Source organism: Chrysoperla carnea, chromosome 5, assembly GCF_905475395.1.
Source record: "Chrysoperla carnea chromosome 5, inChrCarn1.1, whole genome shotgun sequence".
Lineage (NCBI taxonomy): Eukaryota > Metazoa > Arthropoda > Insecta > Neuroptera > Chrysopidae > Chrysoperla > Chrysoperla carnea.
In genome coordinates, this window is record NC_058341.1 from 10,268,158 (window position 1) to 10,292,591 (window position 24,434).

At 27.3% G+C, this 24,434-nt stretch overlaps 1 protein-coding gene across 1 annotated transcript in view; it reads left to right on the forward strand.

Moving 5' to 3' along the window:
• The first annotated feature begins 6,554 nt into the window (after positions 1 to 6,554).
• LOC123299562 overlaps positions 6,555 to 24,434 on the forward strand; it is a 63,787-nt gene continuing 45,907 nt past the window's right edge. The window contains exons 1-5 of the mRNA XM_044881793.1: positions 6,555 to 6,664; positions 11,748 to 11,823; positions 13,484 to 14,161; positions 21,137 to 21,267; positions 21,777 to 21,860. Of these exons, the coding sequence (XP_044737728.1) occupies positions 6,630 to 6,664; positions 11,748 to 11,823; positions 13,484 to 14,161; positions 21,137 to 21,267; positions 21,777 to 21,860 (1,004 nt within the window). The 5' untranslated portion in view covers positions 6,555 to 6,629. The remainder of the gene's footprint in view (positions 6,665 to 11,747; positions 11,824 to 13,483; positions 14,162 to 21,136; positions 21,268 to 21,776; positions 21,861 to 24,434) is intronic.

Here is a 24,434-nt window from a genome sequence, read left to right on the forward strand (position 1 = left end):
AAACTTTCTCCAGCACAGTAAAAGTATTGAAAATTGTGTCAATAAACGTTTAACACTTTTGAAATAAAATAATTATATTATAGAAGTTAAAATCATGAATGAACGAGAACCCCTTGATAAAATGTATTATATTTTATAAATAATATTAATTACAGGTGATCAACTATCAAAACCTTTAATAAACCATAAACTTCATACACCTATTTTATCGGCCCTAAAGCACTTTATCCAGGTTAATTTTGTATATGTTCTTTAAATTTATACGGTATACCTATATATAACATGTAAGAATGATTCGAGTAGTCAATATCGTATTGAGTATCCAACCACAAAGAATCATTCAAAAGGATTCGAACCTCGTTCTATGTAGTGTAATTATTTTCACATTTCTGTGCCTTCAGTGTCAAGTAAAATGATATTAAGTTAGAAAATGGTCATTTTGGGATTAAGTTTACGAACTCTACAATAATAACTCCACCCAAAACTATTTGAAATCAAGAAATGATTTTAAAATTTGGAAATACCAAATTTTTAAGTCATATATAGTTTACTTTAAAAATTTTCTGTCCAAAATCAATACACTTTTTTTAACATCAAGCAGTTAACTCTTTTAACTTAACTCAAATTTATCGACCATCTGGAATCCTGAAGAGTCAAAATCATATAAAATCGATAATTATGTTTTAAAGTATTTATAAGATTAGTAGATTTTACTCTTTACCAAACCACTATTTATGACGATAAAATAATTTTGATAAAATTTATAAACATTGACTTAATACCTTTCTACCAAATGTCAATGGATTATTCTCACATTTCTATAATAAAGGCGCAATAATGTTTGATATGATAGATAATCTTCGATTTTTAATATGCTTTTAATATAAAAAAGAAACTTTCTGTTAATTAGGAATAATGATGGAAGGAAAAAACTTTTTTATAAAAAAAAAATACGCTAATAATGATGCTCTTTCTTTAGTTTATTTTAAAATAAAACTTTTATTGTCATGGAATAATTTCATGTCGCATTATCATCATTATGAATGGTATGGCTTAATTGCCAAAAATTGGGAAACGGAGCCAGAATGAAATCTTTTCAAATTTTCATATTTAAATAAAAATTGGTGTTGTGTTGTGTAAAAATCATACAACTATGATTCTCCAATTATCGAATCTAGATACAAAACTATAATTTAAAATCTAAGAACGATGCCCTGCAATATTACGAGCTTTCCCGCGAGAGTAATAAAAATTTTTTTTTTTGATTTTCATTTATTCGTCTGAATAAAATACATTTTCTTTTTAAATTAACTTTGGATTTAGAAGTTCAAACGTCTATAATCTACTTACGATATTGATTTTGTCATAAATATTTTCTTTATCATATTTTAATGTTCAATGTTTTTATATAAAAATTATTTCATAAAACACAAATATCATAAAACATTTATTAAAAGCAAATTGACATTGTGTCGTTATAAAAAATAACAAGTGAAAACAACCAATTGATTGAGTTAATTATTGAAATACCATGTATAGACAGTGTTTATTATTCTATCACCATTACACATGCATACATGTCACACATACATAACTGATATCTCCATATAATATATACTATAAAATTAACGCCTAATTTGCGAATTCACGAGTAAACGAGTAATGTTTACGAAAAAATGTTTCAAACAAAAGTTGATTATTTTTTATAAGGAATATTTTTTACATTTAAACTTTTGTTTTATCTCTAACGGTTTAAAAAGAGACCCAATTGAGCTATGTTGCTCATTTACGAACTCGACCTGGACTTTTTACGTCCTGAGTACGCTGTAAAAATTTCAGCTTGATATCTTTTTTCGTTTTTGAGTTATCGTGTAGGCAGACAAACAGACAGACAGTTGGACAGACAACCGGAAATGGACTAATTAAGTGATTCTATGAACACCTATACCAAAATTTTTTTCGCAGCATCAATATTTTTATGCGTTACAAACTTGGGACTAAATTTAGTATACCTTGCATATTGCATATATGCATGGTATAAAAACCGTCTTTCTTATTAAAAAAAAAAAAACTAACCATAACGACTCTATTCAATGTACGAATATATTCATTCTTATCACGTTTAATTTTCGAGTTGGCGTTTTTTTATTTTAACTTTGTTACAAATAACGTACACCCCCGCTGGTATAGAAAAAAACTCGGCTATTTTTATACCCAATTATTTTTAACAGACAAAAAAGTATTATTTTCTGTTGTTTTTTTTTTTAAGAAAAGTTATTTTAGATTGCTATCAATTAAATTTATTGATTTTATTTTTTATATACCGTGTGTATACTGAAAATGTAGAGTAAAACCGTTAAGGGGTAGGTACTCCAATAAAAAGTCGAGAAAAACACAAAAATACAAAAATCAGGTTCATCTAAAGCAAACACGTTATCCCGATAATTTTCGTGGGGATGATTTTTGATTTTGTAACTTACACACGAAAGAATGGAAAATGGTTGATTCATTTGAAGGCCAAATGGACGAAATTGAGGTTGCAAGTCGATCATTTCAGAAAGTGCCAACGTGAAATTTTATCACATTTTGTAATAGGAAAAAATTTAGTTACACACAAAATCTCGTTTAGCCACTTTTTATATAGCTCATTTCCAAGAAAAATAAACAAACTATAGAGTGTCCTTAACAAATTTGTTGAAGAAGAAATTTAAAAATGCTTGTACGGTTTGACATTTCTCATTCTTTGAACCCTTCAAACAGAGAAGCAAAAGATATTACAATTTTTTTAGCAATCGATTCCTAAACAAGAATGTACAAGTTTTTAAGCGAGCTTTTGTGATTCAATATTGGATGATTTTTCGTAGAAATATAGCTGTTTAAAATTATGGTAAAATTTCGGTTAAAAAAAATTTCCTTTAATACTTATTATATCTCAATAATGGACTCTAAAGCCTAAGTGTGTCCTTCGTGGACAGCCAATATAACCTAACCTAACCTAACCTAACCTAACCTAACCTATTATATCTCACTCTATGTTATAAATAAAGAGCAGTTTGTTATTAAAATAGTTATGCACATTTTATAAATCACATCACATGATCGATCTCGTAATTATTTATGTCTTGAAAAAATTATCCCCGCAGATCTAAGCTTTAAACTTTATACTTTATATATAGACATGAATACAATTTTCTCTATAAATCCAAGTACTAAAAAAAGAGTAGACATAAAATATATTACACATTCAATATAAATTATAACTATATTTCATATACTATAGAAATCATATCTTTATGAAATTTTCTCATTAAAGATTATTAAGATAAATCGCTATACAAATCGCAGCAAGATATTTTTTAAATGAAACATACGATATATAATATCCGTAATACAATATCACATTATCTTTACTATCATAATGTAAACCTAGAAAGAGAAAATTATCAAGGTTCACCATATTTTTGACCTACAAATATTTCATTCTTCTTTATATTTTGTCGAAATTTTTTGTTTAATTTTCCGACTTTTTTGTTTGTTTCACTTTCCTTTATGTCCCTAAAAAACCATATATGTCTTTTCTAGTTTATTTTCTATTATATTAATCAAATTTCACGTTATTTTTGATATAGTCTAAACTACACAAAAATTCGTCTTGAAAACAATCAGTAGTAGCTCGCCTCAATCGAATACGCTATGGCAAATTATCCCCTATTAATGTAGAAGGAAAATTCACGAAGCTCTAAAAAAAGAATATACCTAAATAAGACAATTGTTCAATCAGATACATAATAACTAATATTTAGAAAGCCTTGTTGAAGAATGAATATTTGTTTATTATTTTTTTGAGCCTGATGAAGAATTAAATAATTTCGAAACGTTACTACTTAGTAAATGATTTGGGTTTGTTTCTGCGTCCAAATTCTCTCAGAAAAATCTCTATTAAATTCGAACATGAGAATGACAAGGTATCTAAAAACTTTAAATATTACAGTAGCCCACAGAGAATTAGCTTACCTAGGTGGCTTTCCTTTACAGAACTAAATAACAGAATGAACAACAATATTGATGAAACTGTATCTGAAGTATTAATTAATTTTATAGGAAATAGCTTCTTGGCATTTAATTTACTTTATTAATTAATAATTCAATCTCTTATAAATATTATACAGTGTATCCAATTAAGTCGGCATCATATGCAAAACTTTTTTATTACTAGTAACCATTATACAGTGCGCCAATTAAGTCTGCACCATATGCAAAACTTTTTTATTACTTGTTATATGAAAAAAATTATTCTTTATAAATAGTTCTTCATAGCCTAAAACGCAAAATGAAATAATCAGATATTAATTTATTTTTTGCTTTTGTATACAAGATTTTACAAAGTGTACAAGATTTTATTTACAGTTGTCGATAGTGTAAAAAATTAAGGTACTTTACTCTTGGGCAAAACTTACATTTTTTATCAAACCTCGAATATGAATTCAACAAATTGATACCTGATTATTTCATATTTCCTTCTATCTAGGCCATGCAGAACTTTTTATCAAAAACTACTTTTTTCATAAAACAAATAATTAAAATGTTTTCCATATGGTGCAAACTTAATTTGACACACTGTATATTAGATATATTATATTATAGATAAATCATTAAAAAATTCATATTATATTTATTTTTGTACGTTTTAAAAAAAAAGGATTAATTTTAAAAAGAAAATTTTTAAAGCCTAGAAAACTATTTTATTAATTTAATTATTATATCGAAAAAAATTTCTGATTATGATTATGGATTTATTTATAGAAGTCACTTTGGTTCTTTTTATTTTCGTGATTTATCGTTTTTAGATTTGAAAATTTCTCGATTAATATTAGTAAAAGTGAAATTTTTATAAGATGCAAAGTTCTAGAAAATGAAACTTACTGTAATTTATCTCTAAGTTCAATATTCTCAAATATCTTCGTGAACTAGGCACGAAGTTGCAGTAAACTTAGTTTTTTAAAGTTTTGTTTATGATAAACATTTCAATTTTAATATATTAATCGAGAACTTCTCGAATGTGCGAAAATTCATGAAAAACTATAGATTCAATTAAATGAAAGATAGGTTTCAATCACTGCAAAGAATTTTTTTTTTTAGAATTTTATTTTTATTATAAGGCTGTTGTGAGAAGAATTTTTAAGCGCTATTTTTTTCTAAATAATCATTAATTTTGAAAATTATTAAGTATGAATGTGCGTTAATTTACTTTTTATTTACATTTTTAGCATTTTGTAAATAAATATTATTGGTTCGTAATTTTTTTTAATTGTCTTCACAGAAAAATTTACTCAAATTTCCAAAGTAATCCATTTCTCCAGAATCTAGAAATTATCTGGAGTGTATTATATACCACTTATTAATTAGCTCGATAAACATGATTCCCCAGTAAAATCTAGGAATGAATGATTTTTTTACCATTATTTAAATATAACCAATCATCCCAATTCAGTAGAGAAATTGAACTGTAGAAATCAATTCATAAACAAACGTAGTTTTTATTAAGCACAATCGATTGTCTACAAGTGATATACTTCCCAATGCATGTAAAAACCAAAGTAGGTAATGGCTTCTGTGATCAATTTTTAATTTTTATGGTTAAAATTTTTGCATGAAGTTTTGTTGTAAATTTTTTTTATTTTTTATTAACCTTTATTGATTGAAAGGTGGTGTCAGAAGACAGTCTCTCGTTTTCTTGCCTTTCTTCTATCTCGGAAGGAGCTGAATAATATTCCAGTGTTCACTAAAGTGGAGGGAAAGTTGTAAGTGAACTGTGGTCACTGGATAAATTTTATCATAGAGGCTTGCATCAAAAAATGACATAAAAAGACATTTATTACGATTTGGCCCATATCTTGCGTGCTATTCATTCAAATTTGATGATTTTGACACAACTGTTCCAAAAAGAAAAAATTGAAATCTTCGAATGAATTAGAATGACTATGGACCAAAACGTACAAAAAAAGTTTCCAAGATGACGACGAAAGAGGTTTAAGGTCTCAAAACAACCCCCTATTGAATGAATGAATTACAAAAATTTCACTCCTCTACGACTTACGCAAGCGCACTGGACCAAAGAATAAAGCTACTGTAGATCTCCGATAAACATGAAAATTAGAGACCCAAAAATGTCACCATCTTAAAGTATTTTAATCTATTGGCTATATCCCACTTTCCAAATTGAACTATAATCTAGTTCGATAAAAAATTTTTGTGTGAAGACAATTTTGAATTTTTTTATTGTAAATACAAAGTTTTAAAAACAATTTTTTTTGCATTGTCGATATTGGGGAAGGTTTATGTTTGTGTTTGTTGTAAGTGTGGTACAGGTATGTTTTGGTCGGGACGGCAGATTCAAAGAGCATCTAATTAAGCGGACATCAACAATATCTACTACTGGTAGCACCAATAGTGGATTCCACCATCATCTAACACCTCGAAACTCATCCATCACGTCCATAAAACTCCTACATCCTACATCTAACGAAGAAGAAGATGATGACGATGATGCTGATGAGATTGATCAGGATGATGATGCTGTATCAGCAGCAAAACCAGCGAAGCAGAGCTGGCTCAATGTTCGTGCCGCAATGGCATATTATAATTCACTCCGTAAAATCAAGAGGTCCTAACATCCAAACTAACTCGATCATTTTGTTTCGAAATCAAAAACTAAACTTTCATTCTTTTCCCATCAAATAAAACATGTTCATTTTCAAAGAACTTTTCACTATTTTCTCCTCCTAGACTTTTGTGACTTGAACATTTTTTTAATTGTTTTTTGGTTTTTACTTTTCGTTCGGTTTTTAATTTTGGTTTCAGTTTTTTTTCTATTATACTTAGAGACTAATATTCATACACAAATTTGGCATTATAAATTAAAAATTTCAATATAGTCATAAATCCATCCCTGGTCGTAACCCTGATAAAAAAATCCGATTCATGAATCGGAAATTACCAATTCAACCAATCGGAATGAATAGGATTCAATTGTAAAAAACTATCGATTCATTCCGATTCATTCCATTTGAAACCAAAAATATTTTGAATCGAAATTTAATTGAAATGAATCGGGTTTAATTGGAAAATAATTTCCAATTCATTCCGATTGAATTCCAATTTAATCCAATAAAACTAATAGGTAATTTCTAATTGGTTGCAATTCATGAATGGGATCGAATTGGAAACTTCATACTTCATGGGAGTTCTATTGAATTGAATTGGAATGAATTGGAAATCTAATCAGAATTCTATTAGACTTTTTTATCAGGGAAATGAAAAATAAAAAACTATTTAGCTCAAATACTTTACCTTTTGAATTCTTGAATTCAAACATGAATTTTCTGATCTCAAAATTTCTTTCTTTTATAATACAAACTATCTGAGTCATTGCTAAATTTGTATTTCGTTGCTTTGACGTTCAGTAAATACAATTCATATTCAAGAGAAAGCAATATTTTTTGGTCATTAAATCTTAAAGAAAGATTATCGATTCGAATTGGAGAAGAATTTAATCAAATTTTATCAAGACAATGAGTGCAAAAGTGCATCACTAGCCATCGACTAAAACAAAAATAACTCAGCAACTTAATTTCCTTTAAATTTAATTCCAGACTTTTATACTATTAAAATATTTGAAAAAACACAAATTTGATCCAATTTTTGGGTCGTAAAATACCAGATAGAGAGAGATTGATATGGTAAATGGACGAAAAGACAAATAAACTCTCCCAAAAATACTTATAATGCCAAAATACATTTTTCACAGAATACATTTTTTTAAACGTAATTTTTTCGAAATTATATCTTCATCATAGTTTGCGTATAAGAAAAATTAGTTCAAATGTTTTAGAAATGAATATTTCTAGGAAATATTAGCGAATTTGAGACATATTATACAGGTGATTGTGGAAGCAATAATGATTTTGATGACTATAATAGTTCTGAGAATCATTTGTAGTTTTTTTTTATCCGGACAAATATATGCCTACTATGTAAAGTCATGTGAACCAGGATTTTCCAGCTTAAGTCGTCTCATGATTGTCAATATTTGATACTGTAAACTCTCAACGCAATCAATTGAAAAAAAAGCTTCAATTGATTCCCCCTATTGAGTCCTCGAAATTCTGTATTAATTTTGCAATTACCTGTATTGCATTAAATTTAAATATGAATTAGGCATGAAAATAAAAGAAAAATTTGTGATAATAATTTCATAAAATTGAAAAATAAAATTTTTTTTATGTTTAGCAAAGAATGACAGATATTTTAATGTTAGGATATTTTTTGTCAGAAAGCATTTGAAAGAAAATCTCTAAATCGGTTGAAAACAAAAAACATGATTTTGTTTTTGCTAAAAAAAACTCTCAACCGTTTTGGAATAATAATTAAGAAATCGCATGCTTTAAAATTGGACTTTAGATCTACGAAAAAAATAACATTTTTTTTTTGGATAAATTAAAAAAATTTATTCGAAAAAAGTTAAATTTTTTTAATGGATTTTCTCCTTATTTTAATGTCATTACATTTTTCACATATTCTAACTTGTACTAAATCTTCTCGTAATAAATTTTTTTTGTTAATTAATTCAAAATACTACAAGTTTCTTATCAAAACAAATTATCGTTTAATTACTTCAGAATGTTTTCAATTTTTCTCTGTGACAAATTACCGGTCTAGAGCCAGGTGTAATATTTGAAAGTCGTCTCGAAACGAGTAGAAATTTGATTGTGTCCAACAACTCTTTTCTTTACGAAAATTTCCTCTTCCAGAGAGATCAAATTTGAAGAATATATTCATTCATTGACGATATCAAATAAGAACATAATTGAAAATACAAAAGTTATTTTTGAAAACATAATCTTTATCTTTTTATTTCATTAACGTCCTCAATGAATATTTATCAATTTCTGTTATTGAAATTTTCGTAGAGTAAAAAGTAACGATCTAACCTTTTGAACCTTTCAAAATTCCAGCTCTGAAATGATTATCAAATGCTGCGCCTGGCTCCAGTCGTTTAACAAAATAAGAAAATCTGCAAGTTGGGAAAAATATATATAACTTTTTTTTTTGCATGAGATATAAACAATTAATTAGATTTTTAAAACTTTATAATTTTTTTTTTACACTTAAATTTGCATGATTTTCAACAAACATAAGTTTCTTTTTGACATAAATTTTCTTCTCATTTTTTTTTTACACATCCGTTTGTTTAAGAAAAAGTATGTTCCGTATTTTCTTACAAAGATCACTATTCAATTGTAAAATGTAATCCATGCGTATTTTTATTACAGTAAACCTAAGTTAAATTATACAGCAGTAAAATTTGTAAAATAATCGAAATGAGTTTTTCCTCACCCCATTTTCAACTTAATAACTCAGATTTACATTTTTAGTACCCTTCAGTTAAACTGTTAAAAAAATATACATTTTCAATTTTGATAGGGAAGTTCTGTTATAAGAATAAAATTTTTCGATATCTGACGTAATTCTCAAGTTATTGAAAATTAAAATTTTTTTAATTATTCAACTTTCTTATTCGAAAACCAAGTCAGATCGACAAATTTTCTTCTTATTTTTCGTCTACATTCATGAAGTTATAATAAAATTCATTATCAAAGTTGAAAAGAAAAATTCAACCCTAAATCTACCTTGCTCGTGCATATGGATGGAGACACTTGGATTTTCTGTTTTCTATATCATTGCTAATATATTAACTTTTTGTTAAAAAGTTTTTCTAATTTGTTTTCATTCATTCCAAGTGAAAATTTCTCCTTAATGAATTTTATATCAATTTTCAACAGCTGAAATCTTAACTACATATTCTTTGAGTAAACTACCTACAAAAAATTTTGAGCCTTTAAATCAATGTTGTCATACTCATAGATCCTTAAAATAGACTTAAACAAATCTTTTATACAATTTATGACGACAATATCATTCTTATTTCATTGGTATTTTGAATCCAGAATCAAAATTTCTGTTACCTAATCTAATCTGAAATCTGTGAAAATACAATTTAGTATCACCCACGGAACAAACATTTAACTTAGCACCTTTTTAGCAATGCTTATCGTAAAAAAAAATTATGTATCTTATTTCTTATGCTAAACAACTTTAACTAAACATATTCCAAAATTATACCTTCTCTTGAGAAAAAATAACAACTTTTGTTTAAAAAAAAAACAATATTTCTTTTTGTGTATTTTTTTATTTTTCTTTATTTTTTTTTTTAAACTTTATTTTGAAAAACTAGAATTGTTTTTTTGTTATAAATATTTTCGTTGTAGGTGACTATACTTGATATATTCATATAAAATACTTCATACAAAATAACAGAATGATTCAAAAATCGCTTAACATTTTGTATTTAAATAATAATTCCTTGGAGATTAATAACGAAAAAAAGGTTATTGACCATAATGTAACTCTAATTTTTCTTTTGACATCAATGTGATTTGGCCTCAAATTATCGCACCGTTGTTGGGGAGGGAACTTACAAGATTGTAAGTTCGTAAATCATGGAATAATGATATGATCTCAAAATTATTAATGAAGCAAATTTCTTAGACAAAACTGCTATAGTGACTATGACATGCCTACCAGAACTTTTGCTACGGGGTACTAGCCGAAGCCTTTTCACACGTACCTATAAATTTCCATTTGATAAAAATTTATATGTTTTTGTGTACAGAAAAGATTCGCCAAACTTCCAATATTTAAGAATCAGACATTCTTTGCATAATTTCAACGAAACTGTAATTGTCATACTTTCATCACCGCGACAGAAATGATTGTCTAACCGATAGCCAGTTTTCCTGATAGCAAAAACAACGTCTTTAACTTGCAAAGAAATTTTTTACGAAATTTTGTCGATTATTGTCTAATTGTACTTGTTTAAACATAAAATGTATAATGATTTTTGAATCTTCTGTATGTTTTTCCTTCTCCACTATTTATCATTTCCTAAATGTGTTTTTTCTATATCGACAAATCGATATACATTTCGTTTTAGAAAGCTCCTGTTCGATGTATAAAAAAAACTATATAAAAAAGATATATGAATGGTGTAATTATTGATATATTTTTCAGTGTTTTTTCCTGATTGTTCGATGTTTTTTTGATTTTTTTTTACTAATATTTAATATTTTTTATATAAATGGTTGTGTTTTTCATAGTCAGGAGGATAAAGGTGTTTCAGCAAATTGTTTTTTACACTTCAAATTTTACAGTATTATAAATTAATTAATTAAAAGTGCTTTCAGTATTTAAATTTTGTAGTCACGTTTAAAAGTGTGTCAAATCTCCAGCTCTTTTCACAAATCACCAGCTCATTACCAAATCTTACAAAATGTTTAAAAAACAATTTTAACTTAGATTTAATCGTTTAAGAAACGACTACAAAATATGAACACTTAAGTGCATTGAGTCCAATCATTTATAACAAACTAGAATTTGTAGTGAAGGTATGAAATTTCTTGAAACTTTCCGGAGGATTTTACACCTTTATTAGCCGGACTATTATATAAATTTTTTTGGAAATTATATTATTATTAATGCACGATTGTTGCACTACAGTACTTTAATCAATATTTATTGAATATTCTTATATGAAACTAAACTTGATCTTTGATTAATATTATGTTATAATGAATGTAAATTAATTTAGATGTATGTTTGAACTGTATAGATTCGTTTTCTAATTTCAGAACGAAATCGAATCAACGATGGATGAAATTACGGACAACTGTACAATTATCATCAGCAATTAGTACAATACAAAAGGTAAACAAATTGTTCAAATAGTTCTCACATATACAGAATGTTCGAGGCATATAAATATCACGAGTATGACGAGTTCATGCGTTAACCAATGCATCTAAGTAAGAGGTATTATAGGTGTTATATGAAATTACAAAAGTAACTTGTATCGTGGCTTATCTGTTGTAGTTCATCATTCAACTAAGAAACTCTTACTCTCCAAGCGTCTTACAACTATCTCAACGTATATCGAAGCTTCAACACATGTATATAATACCTCTCACTTAGATGTATTGCTTAACGCATGTATTCTGTCATACTCGTAACATTTATATGCCTAGATGTAAATCGAGCATTCTGTATAAACTATGTTTATTTTGTTTAGTAAATTATCTCTGACAATTAGTAAGACAATTTGCTTATTGTTTCGGAAACTGATTTACCTGCACTATTTTTGATCACTAATACTTTTCTACAAACAATGTATTTATATAATTTTCCAAATTTTTCTATTTAATAACGCATCAGCACTCTAGATGAGCATTTTTGATTCACGCTCGATTTAAAACATAAATAACTTTTATTTTTCAAGTGATAAATGTGGTTGTAACTTTTTCTGTCTATTTTCAAATAATGAATTTTTCTACCTATACACAGTTTTTTTCTAATTTATTTTTTCAAGTTCTTCAGAAATTGTGACAATTTCTATCATCAAGAGAGTAATGATGTAAGTAAAAAAAATATTAACTTCGGAAATTTTCGAGCTTGTTTGTGTACTATCATTAGTTAAATATAAATCTTACTTCATTAATTAAAAGACACTTGTGATAGAAATATGATGAAATTAGATTATTTCTTTCCTCTAATATTTTTCACTTTCAAATATCATTCAATAATCACATCATCAAACTATTTTTAATTAGTTAGCATAAAAAAATAAATTTATATAAAAATATGTAGAGGTGTTATAAAGTTAAAGAATATTAAACGAGCCCAATATTTGACGCATGTGCAGAACTTGTTAGTAAATCTCTCAACACATGGTTAATGATTTTCGAACGGTTGACGCGAGTGCTTTCAGTTTAACAATTGTTTGAGAAAAAGCTGTCAAATACGATATTTTTACATATTAGCGATATCTTAGGAAAATAAAAATATAGTTCACTAAATAGTGGTTGTATTAGTGCAGTAAATCTGTCAACCCTACAACAAAAACCTTCATACATTGCTCATCTGTACACCTAGTATAGCATGCAGCACATGTTCACACAATGTTGATTCAATTTTCTAAAAACTTTCATTTTTACAATCATAGTTGATATCATTTTATTAAATCCCGTACGAAAAAAAGGTGTTATAAGTTTGACCTCTAGGTGTGTGTATTTGTTTGTCTGTCTGTGGCATCGTAGCGCCTGAACAAATGTTCCGATTTTGATTTTTTGTATCATTTGAGAGGTAATTTAATAGAGATTACCGGGAACAACTAAAACATAGGCGATGATCTTCAAAATCGGTTCAGTTTTGAGAAGGCTCTAAGCTAAAAGGTAATTTAATGAAGAATGTTCTTATATATACTTCAAGTGCGAGTTTAGGGCTCCGTACCTGAAAAATTTGTCGGGGTTTTTAAAATTTTGTAAATTTCACTTATTAAAATATCTGAAATAAATATTTCTTTTTTTTACAGAAGCCACCATTAAAACGTGAAGATTCATTTTTAAAACGTTTCTCAACCCGACAAACAACGGATAATAATGAAACCGTAGATGATACGGGTAGTGAGGGTGGAATAAGTGGTGATCAGCCACCAGTGCCTAGACGACGTCGACGTGTTATTCGACATCCACGTAGTGTTGTTAATCCCGATGAGAATTTTTATTTTTATTGGTTATTATTACAAACCACCTGTGTATTATATAATTTTTGGACGTTAATTGTGCGACAAAGTTTTCCCGAACTACAACAGCTAGCGGAATTATTTTGGCGTATATGTGATTATACAAGTGATTTGGCATATATATTAGATATATTTGTACAATTACGAACTGGTTATTTAGAACAAGGACTTATGGTTTATGATTCGAAAAAATTAGCGGGACATTATTTACATTCACGTGCATTTTTATTAGATTTATGTGCGTTATGTCCATTAGATATATTAGAATGGAATTTGGGAACACAACCATTATTACGTTTTCCACGTTTCTTAAAAGTTTATAGAGCAATTAATTATTATTATATGGTGGAATCACGAACTGTTTGGCCAAATTTATGGCGTGTTTTAAATTTAATACATATTTTATTAATTTTAGCACATTGGTTTGGATGTTTTTATTTCTTATTAAGTGAGGCTGAAGGGTTTCAGGTACGTATATTCATCTCAACTTTTTTTTTAACTAATTAAGCGTTTCGATCAAAATTAAATCATGTCTGAATACAAAGTAAATTGATAGAAAAATTATTTTATTCTTATGAAAAATGACTATTTAAATCCACGGTTTTGCAAGATCTCATTAATTGTAAGAAGATTTCAAATATTTGAAACATTTTTCCAACTCCAATAGTATTATTGCTTATTTCTAATAAAACCTTGTCAAAGATATGAAGAAGGATAGAATCCCTTAAATCGGATAAATGTCTCTTGATTTACAACGAAAGTAAAGGAGAGGCAAGTTGAGAAATATTACCCAAAAATAAAGAGAAAAGCAAAAAAAAGTCATGTACGAGCACCAAGATAATTTTAAATAATTAGCTTGATTATTTTTGTATAAAGTTTGGCTAAGTCTAAATCAATTATGAAAATTTTAGGGAGGGGGGGGGGGAGTTGCCCGATAATTAATTAAATAAATGACTTCAAAAGTATTCATATTTAACATTGATTTTATGATAAAACGGTAGATGGATGATATGTTTTCATATGATTTCTCCAAAACTACTAGGTGGAAATTAAAAAAAACCTATGTAAATTAAAGTTTAAACCATAATAAATTATTGAAAACAAAAGAAACCGCTGTGTCAGACTAGTAAAGGATGTGTGAGCACAATAGCGGAGACACAACTTGTCTACATTCATAAAGTTTAAACAGAATTCATCATCAAAGTTGAAAACAAGTTTCAAATGATTTCAACACTAAATCAAAAATTGCTTTGATGCCTCTACTACTATAATCAAGATCCATGCTACAAAATAAACACAAGTTTCCTTTGATAAGTTTAATGGTTTTGTTTTTATTCAAATCTTAAAAAGTATCGCTCTTATTAAAATACCATATAGATACAGTAAATAAATGGTGGAAAGGCAAATAAATTAGAAATAGTATAAGTTGTTACTATATACTTCACATTTATTTGCGCTTCCACAATTTTTATCAGAACATATAATTAAAGGTTACATGATATTCTTTATCATTGAGAATCGATTTTAATTATTCCTTTTTTTATTGAATAAGCTATATCTCGAGGATGGCCTCTTTTAAACTTGTGATGAAGGGAAGAAAATTTCGTCGTAAATCATTTTTATTTATCTAACATTATTACAATTTAGTTGAAAGTTTTAAGAAAACTTCAGATAAAAACACTGATAAAGCATTTAATAAATAACAAAGAATCCTTCGATTGTCCATCGATTTACTTGAAACTATTATTGGATTGCATTGTTAAAGGAAGTAATAAAATTAATACTAAAGTATATTCCATTGTAAATAATTTCGATGTTACGTAAAAAGTATAAATAATTTACACAACACGGATGCACTAAATTTTATTGAATTCGATTTTGTATTATATTTGTTTTACTGGTGTTGGATTGAATGACTATGATTCAAAAATTGAATCATTAAGTTTGCACCCCATCAAAATGAGAATAAATCCCACAAATTAACAAAGTATTAGTAAGTTTTTTGGGATCGGATTAATTTTTCAAAAACCGTAACAAAATAATGAAGTTTAAGTTCGCGAAAAGATAAAAAAGTTAAAAAACCATCGATTTTATAATCGCTAGAATTAATTCAATTTAAAAGTTGCGTTTATAGGTGAATGTTTGCAGCTAAAGACAATTCTCTTTAATTCTAATATGGGTGATTCCATATGTGACCTTAGTATTTTAGAATCAAATTTATTTGAAAAATATATCTTGACTGATACTACAGAGCAAAATGTGACTGACACTACCGTCACTTTGAATTGTATTTTAAAAGAGACCTTAGAAATTAAAATTACAGAGCACAAGATTGGAATTTGAACAAATTGAAATTTTTATTGTTCTTATAAACAAAAAAAAATGAAATTTTATTGAAAACTTGAGCAAAGAAAAAATATTATTTAAGGACTTGAAGATAAAATTACTACAATGTTGGCACCATACTAAAGTTATTTTTACCATCAAAAACAGTCATATTTTTTTCCATTCATGGTACACTTTTTCATGGAATCACCCATATACTTGATATAATAGAGAACAAAACGATGATAATAGTCTTTTTCTTTGATTACTCTGAAATAAATGATCGATATAAATTGTGAATCAGATATGTTCACTCCATCACTAATTCATAAATGCAAAAGAAGAGTAATGAACAAGAGATTGGGAACAAACTCCACCATTATCATTATCAATACTCTGTTATCAATTCTACCAATAATAATGATAACAATGTAGTAGGCTACATTATCGACTATATATATACAAACACAAATGCATGTTGTATTCGATGAAGAGAAGAGAGTGTGTTGTTCAACTTTTAATTCAATTAAAACTTTTATTGTAGAGACACATGCTGTGATTTTGTGCCCTATATATATTCACTTGTTTGTTCATTGTCACAGTTTGTTTTTTTTATTTTTAACCGACTTCAAACGAAAAAAGGAGGTTCTCAATTCGACTGTATTTTGTTTTTTAATGTTTGTTACCTCAGAACTTTCGACTGAGTGAACCAATTTTGATGATTCTATCTATCTATTCGAAAGCTGGTGCTTCTCGTATGGTCCCATTTCATTTGGGTCCAGTTCTGACAACGGTATCTATGAGTAAACTATAAAAGTCTTAAATTTGCATTCAGTATGTACGACAAGAGGACGAATAACTTAATATCATGCCAATCGATTTCAATGATTCTTTTTTTAGTGACAAACTAGTTAGTGTACTTCAGATTCACGAAAAATCACAAAATAAAAGAAAACTTTTCCAAAACAAATTAATATGCACTAAAAAGTAAAAAAATAGCGATAATATAATGTAGTTAAAATTATTGTTATTTTTGGAGTCGGTGTCAGCCAAGTTAATGTAGCAAACTGTTCTGTTACAGATGTTTCTTTGGCTGACACCGACTCAAATAACAATAATATTAACTAGATTATATTATCGTTATTTTTTCACTTTTTAGTACACATGAATTTGTTTTGGAATATTTTTCTTTTGAAGTCGGTTTTCTTTTTGTTAAAAGTTTTCTTTTATTTATCATTTTATTCTATTCTATTGTGTCCCATTATTTTCACGACTTTCATGTATCGTTTATGTGAACATTCAATGTATGAGTCATTCTGTCTGAGACAAAATCTTCTAATTTTATCGTTAATTGCTTTATAACATCTAATTCATCTTTCTAGACAATATAATTGTTTTGGTAAAAGTTTTGTCTCGTAAGTTTTGCAAAGAAATTGATTTCGAATACAATGTTTGATTTAAAGGTTCAAAATTTATTTTAGCTTAGGTATCCATGCATATTTTTTAAGAAAAAATCATTGAAAATCGATATAAAATACATTTAGAGAAATCTCAAAAACGATATATTTTGATAGTTTTTGATAATTTTCACTTGGAACGAATGAAAACAATTTAAAAAAAACTTTTAAATAGAAAATAAACATATTATCAATGACATAGAAAAGAAAAAAACCAAGTGTCTCCATCCATATAAAGCATGTACGAGTAGGGTGGATTTAGGGTTGAAATTACTTTTATCTTATTTTAAACTTTGTTGATGAATTTTATTATAAATTCATGAATGTAGACACAAAATAAGATTTCGATATCTATCTTGGTTTTTCGAAATATTGAAAGTTGAATAATTTTCAAATTTATTGAAACAAGAAAATATTTACTTGTTATCATTTTAAGAAGACTAGTTGTAATTTTTTACCGTGTACAATTAGGTGTTAAACGTGTTGACTGGATATAAAAACTTGGATCGTTATTAATATGTTAATTATTTATTTAATTTTAAAACTCCTAGTGGTGATCTAAAATAGACGAATGTAGAATGGCTTACATTGAATAAATTTACTATACATTAAAAAAAAAAATCAAATTTGTATTATAAAGTTTAAATACTACAAACTAACAACACTTTCAACCAATTAATTCTGATGAAAACTTTTATTAATATATAACTAATTTAATTTTCATGAAATATTCTACATTTAGTAAATACCTGTTTTTTAATATTACGAAAATGTGACTAACCTTGTGAGAATAAATGTGTGTGATAAATTCTGTTATTTTGAAAATTAATTTAAATTGTAGACGAGTAGAAGATTTATTTGTATTATTATGAAATTCTAAATTAATTTTTCAAGAATTCGGTATAATCTTAACAATTCATAAAGAATGTAAATTAGTCTGTTATCAGGACCGTCTCTGGTAAATTTTTTGTCCTCGAAGTCGTTTCTTAATCTTAAGGTAGTTTACTCGTGAAATGGTTCACTTATACAAATTCAATCATAAGATTAATACAAATTTTTTTCACCATCTGTAAAATGAGATATTAAGGTAGTACGAGCACCAAGCCAAGTTAAGACTTGTGGTAGAAATTACTGGTACCTAATTTTCAACTTTGATGATGAATTTTGTTATAGCTTCATGAATGTAGACGAAATTTTTCGTCACAATGAAGCTCCCACTGACATAAAACTGGACACAAAGCTATAGATTGTAGATCAGAATCACAATCCACAACCTACAATAGACGATGATGAGCGTAATCCACAAATTGATCTCATTACCAAGCCGGAAAATCTGATAGAAATAGAAGAAAATGATGTAAATACCCCACCTTTAACTGAAACGCATACAAATTGCACCTGCAAAATAAGTCTGTCCAGTTCAAGTGTAATAGAAACTTATTCGAACAATCCTCCAGTAACGAAAACTTCAAAAATCCATAACTCATAATCAGAAATGGTAGAGTCGCGAAATTAAACGCGCAAAACTGGCACCCAAGTATATGTATAGATACAATGTCTAAAAATTGTACACTGTTGCCACAAATCGTCCACAAATATAAGAGCAGATTTTATGGACTTAACTATAAAGAACTTAATCTTAACATAAACACATGTTTATTCAATATAAAATTCTAGAAATCGGTCATCAACTCAATTCATCAAGTTTCCTCTCTCTGTGCCTACTTACTATATGTTTATAGTTAGAGATAGTGTTGGTATATTAAGTATTTGAGGAGAAAATATGAAAATATAATTTAATAAAATATTTAAAAAAAATTTAATTAAACTTGAAGAATTGTTAAATGGTCTTGATGGTTCTATATTTCGGAGTTAATTTTTACATTTAAATAAATTTTATTTATATTTTTTATAACCCTTTTTTAATATAAATTAAATCAGTAAAATAATTAAAATTTTAATAAACCTCAACAGTTTTATAATTGAAAAATCTCTTGTTTTTGTAATCGGTTTCAAGGGATTATTTCGTAACATCGCAATTTAGATTAAACTTGCCTTTAAATCACAAAAGTATTCAAATTATCATGTAGTTAAATTATCCACGATAAGATGACAATTAGAAGAGATTTTTTGAAAAATTCTTTAAAATTAGAACGAAATAAAAGATTTTTGTTTAGTGTTTCTCACAATTTCTCAAAAAATACTCAACTGATCGTTAAATTAACCCGACTTTTGTACTTTTTGGGTTAAAATTATCCTTCATAACAATTTTAATAAAAGTGTGAAGCAAAAATTTGACACTTTGACTTAAAAAATACAAAAATCTGGTATCTTTCGAAATTGGGAGACTAATGTCTGAGATTTCGACATACATCCCCTCAGAAAGACACGGTTCTGTAGGTTACTAACTTTAAAGTAGTAGTATTTAATTCACTGTAAAGTTATTGAGTTGTACTTTGTATTCAGACATTCAAATTTTCAAAAACAAAAATAATTGAAACTAGAGTAAAAAAGCAAACTTTTAAGGTTGATCGGGCATTAAAGCAATAAATAGATCTAAATTTATGATATGATATTAATTGCTACCTCATAAGTATAAAATAATTTGTTGAAAAAATCTGATTTTCATGTAATTAACGCTTACATCTTTGATAATGTTTACTTTTTATAGAATTAAAAGTAAAAAATTTCAACTTTTATAAATTAAATCTCGTTCATTGCGTTAAAGTTGCGTAAAATAGTCTGTCGAAGAGTTTAGTAAATTTCTTAATTAAAAAGATAAAAAATTCGTGAAATAATTAATTGAGTAGTTAAATAATTACATAAATCGGATTACTAGTGATATAAGATGCTATCTTAATTTAATCAATGTATTTACAGATTAAAATTTTAATTTCTGTTCGAAACAAATTTTGGGTGGATTGTAAAATTACTATGTACTGTTCGATTAACTTTAATCCCTAAAATTGCAACAACTCTGGGAATGAAAGTTATCTAATTTCACAACATACTTCGTATACTTCTCGAATCATGTCAGATCGATAAAATTTTATTTCCTTTTAAATGCCTTACGTGATGTAATCATATGTATAGCCAGTTTACACACTTAGTTGTATCGTAAAAATCAAATTATTGCATAAAAGATGACAAGAATTGTATACAAAAAAATATATATCATCATAAAAGTATTGAAAATCAATCACTAATAAATAAAATATTTTCCAATCACTTTACGTTTTACAAAACCATTTCTGGCAATTTTCCAGATATATACTTTACGAGTATTATTTTTATATTCGTATATTGACTGTAAACGGAAACATTCTTAACAATCATTAATTAATATTTAATATTTTACGTCTTTTTTATTGCCAATGAATATTAGAACACGTTTCAATTATAGTTGTTTTTTATATATTCATAACATTCCAATTTAACCATATCTAAATATATCAGTCATTTCTTGTCACGTCCAACTAAAGTGGTAACAGGCGACGGTTCCTCATTTTCTCGGTTCCTTCTTGGAAGTGGATTAAAAGTATTTCTAAAATGTTTTGGAATGTTAAAAATATAAAAAACTTCTTATGTTCAAAAGGATGCTGTTTAAATTGTTCATAAATTTAATCAAAATTAATTTGTTTTTTTTCTTCTTTTAATATAGGGTGACTGGGTATATCCACACCGTCCAGGCGATTACGCCACTTTATCCAGGAAGTACTTGGGGTCCCTGTACTGGTCTACGTTAACTTTAACTACAATTGGCGATCTGCCAACGCCAGAAACTAACCTTGAGTAAGTACACATCTATTCATGTTTATCGTTTTTTTTTTCTTCCTTATTTTTTGTTATATTATAGTGGAGCAGCTTATCACAGAAATGTGGCCGTACTGAACAAATTAACCAAAGTTTTTCAAGGTGCTAATTTTCTCTAATAGAAACCAACAACTCCACCTTCTAAATTACTTATACTCACAAATTCGTTCAAAATATTTTTTTTATATTTCAAAATAACTGACTTAGAAATTGGATCTTTTGGAAAAATTTTTGCAGCTTTTGTTCGATGTGTCTATTTTAATACAAAATTCGTTCTAAAGCGGCTCCACTATATTCCTCGTCCTGATATTTATATAAAGTGAGATGGTATTATTTATTTTTAATATATATATCATTATTTATTTTAATATAAAAATGACAATAATATTTTTCATAAATCCTGCTTTTTGTGGTGAACGAACGCTCTTTAAGACGTTTTTATTTTTCGTTTAGTCTTTTTTTTTCTATAATAATATCTGCATTTAAAGGAAATCAACATCACCGGACGGCCCCAAATCTTTGCCTCGACGTGGACTCAAATCACGATTGTTGCAGTATAATTCAAACTCTGGGTATGTGTACTAAATATTAACACCAAACAAAAATCCTGTATTTATTAAAAAATTGTTTTTTTTTTTTTACTACGAATGGACAACCTTTAATTATAATATGAATCGAAATTTTAGAGCATCTAACTTTTTTTGACCCACAAACTACGAAAATTGCGTTTATTTGATCGTATTGTCTTTCATTTTCGAGATATGACGTTGTCGATTCCTTTCATTTTAAATTGAAAACCTGAGACGCTAATATCTCGAAGACAGTAGCTCTGATCGGATTTTAAATGGCACCATTGTTTTCGTTACATTAAAATTAGCCTAAAACGGAGTTTTTGTTAAAATCGGAAACAGTTATTGTTTCTCGGATTTTATGATTTTCTTAACGTACTTAAGAAAAAATTTATTACGAAAATCGCGTTTATTTGATCGTATTGTCTTTCATCTTCGAGATATGACGTTATTGATTCCTTAATCAATAATTACGTCTTAATAAAACCCAAATATACTCATAGTCAGCCGTAAACAATACAAATTACTCGTAATCATTAGAAAGCAATCCCCGTTTTCACTCATTCTGTTATATGAGCTATGCAACTTTAACAACAAAACGCTATGTTGAATGCCTATATTTACCCATAACACAATAATATTTCAATTATTAATATTTTCATAAAAACGTATAAAATGAATAGGAAAAATTATGTTTTATTACATATTTTTTTGCCCATGTTGTATACAATTGAAAATTAAATGGTAGCAAACAATGAAAAATAGTATAAATACATTCATTTATCTTTTAAATAACATTGTCAACACAATTTATATCATAAGACGATATACCTAAAGAGAGAGAAAGAGATTCAGTGTAACGAAAAAAGATCAAAAGCTTTATGTATGGAAGAGACTCTTGTACCTTGAAACATTCTTCTGTTTCTTAGAAGATATTGCAATCTATATGAGATAGTATCTCCATGAAGACAAAGTTTAGATTAGAGTTTATTTGAGCTAGAAATAATTCGTAAAAATTATTCTCCAAGTACAATTGATAGAGGTGATCCAAGGTATCCCATGTTTTGATCTATGGTACATTATGTTATTGTGTCATATAATATAAATTAATAATATATGTAGTTTTTATCGATAGCTGTTGAATGATGGTATCATTATCCAAACATACAAATTGTGATTCAAGGTACAACAGTCTCTCATATAATACTTAATAAATTTTATATCTTTATTTCTCACATATTTTATCATATGATCTAGAATGATGTTGTTTCATTTTATTACTTTTATTTACTAGAGAGAATGTAACAATACTCAAATAAGCATCTGTATCCAACTCCACACATATAACAATCAAGATTATTGGTTCAATATGTGTGTATCTTAGTCAATGTTAGACGTATAGGGTCTTTTGTATTAAGAAATATATGAGATTCTGTTACGGGTAAGTGTAGCTAGCACCGTAATTTTAAATCAGGATGCACGGTATCAATAGTATTGAAAATACTGACTCATTTTTGCTTAAAATTCATTACTTCATCGATTTCTGTGATTATTTTAAATGTATAATTTTTAACCCTAAACAATGGTGGCTTCCCTCAGGATTAAAGTGCACGCATTCACTACATAACTATTGCTCCTTGCGCAATTTTGTAATCAAGCTTCAATTTTTTTATCAAACAATCAACTAGAAAAAAATTTGAAGTAATTGTCTATTTTTGAACTCCGAATCAATTTTCAGATATATGTAACTTTCTAGATTTATCTAACTATATAGATATACAACAGAAGTAACATTTTTCATTTCTAAATCTTCTTATTATATGCTGTAAGCTCTTACAATATGATTACAATGATAACATAGATACACATTGAATAAAATAATTGAATAGAATTATATATTATAGTTATACTTAGGTACTTACTTACCTTTATAGATACTAAAGAATTACATTTATGTTTGTGTTAATGAAAAGACAAATAAATGTTTTATCGTCAAGAAATCAGATATTTTAAATTATGAAAATTAATATGTTTAGTAGCGATTTTATATATTTTCTTGGGCAGATCCATTACTTTTTGACAAAAGTGACTCACTCAGCTTCTAATTTGAAAAATTCGCATTTTCAGAAAGTCAGAATTTTTTCAATCAGCTTGACACCATTAAAAATTTCGGGGAGTATCCTTCATCATATTCTCAAACAATCCATGAAATTTCAATTTTGGAAGAGAGGTGATTTCCGAGCTATGAATTTTTTTTAAATATACTCTCCGAAAGTTCTCACTATCAGCAAATGACGATTTTTCAAAAATCGTCATGGAAATAAAATCGAAAATAAATTATCCGTTACCGATTTTGTTTAAACTCATATTATAAGGTTATTTCGACCCAAAAAAATCAAAAATCGGGTTCATTTGGCGATTGGGTTAGTAATTTCTGAGAAAAACGATATTTCGGATCGATTTTTGACCGTATTTTGAAAACAACTGCTCCAAATGTTAAATGAACCGGATTTTTGAATTTTTTGGGTCAAAATTACCTTATAAACTGAGTTTTATCCAAATCGGAAACGAACAATT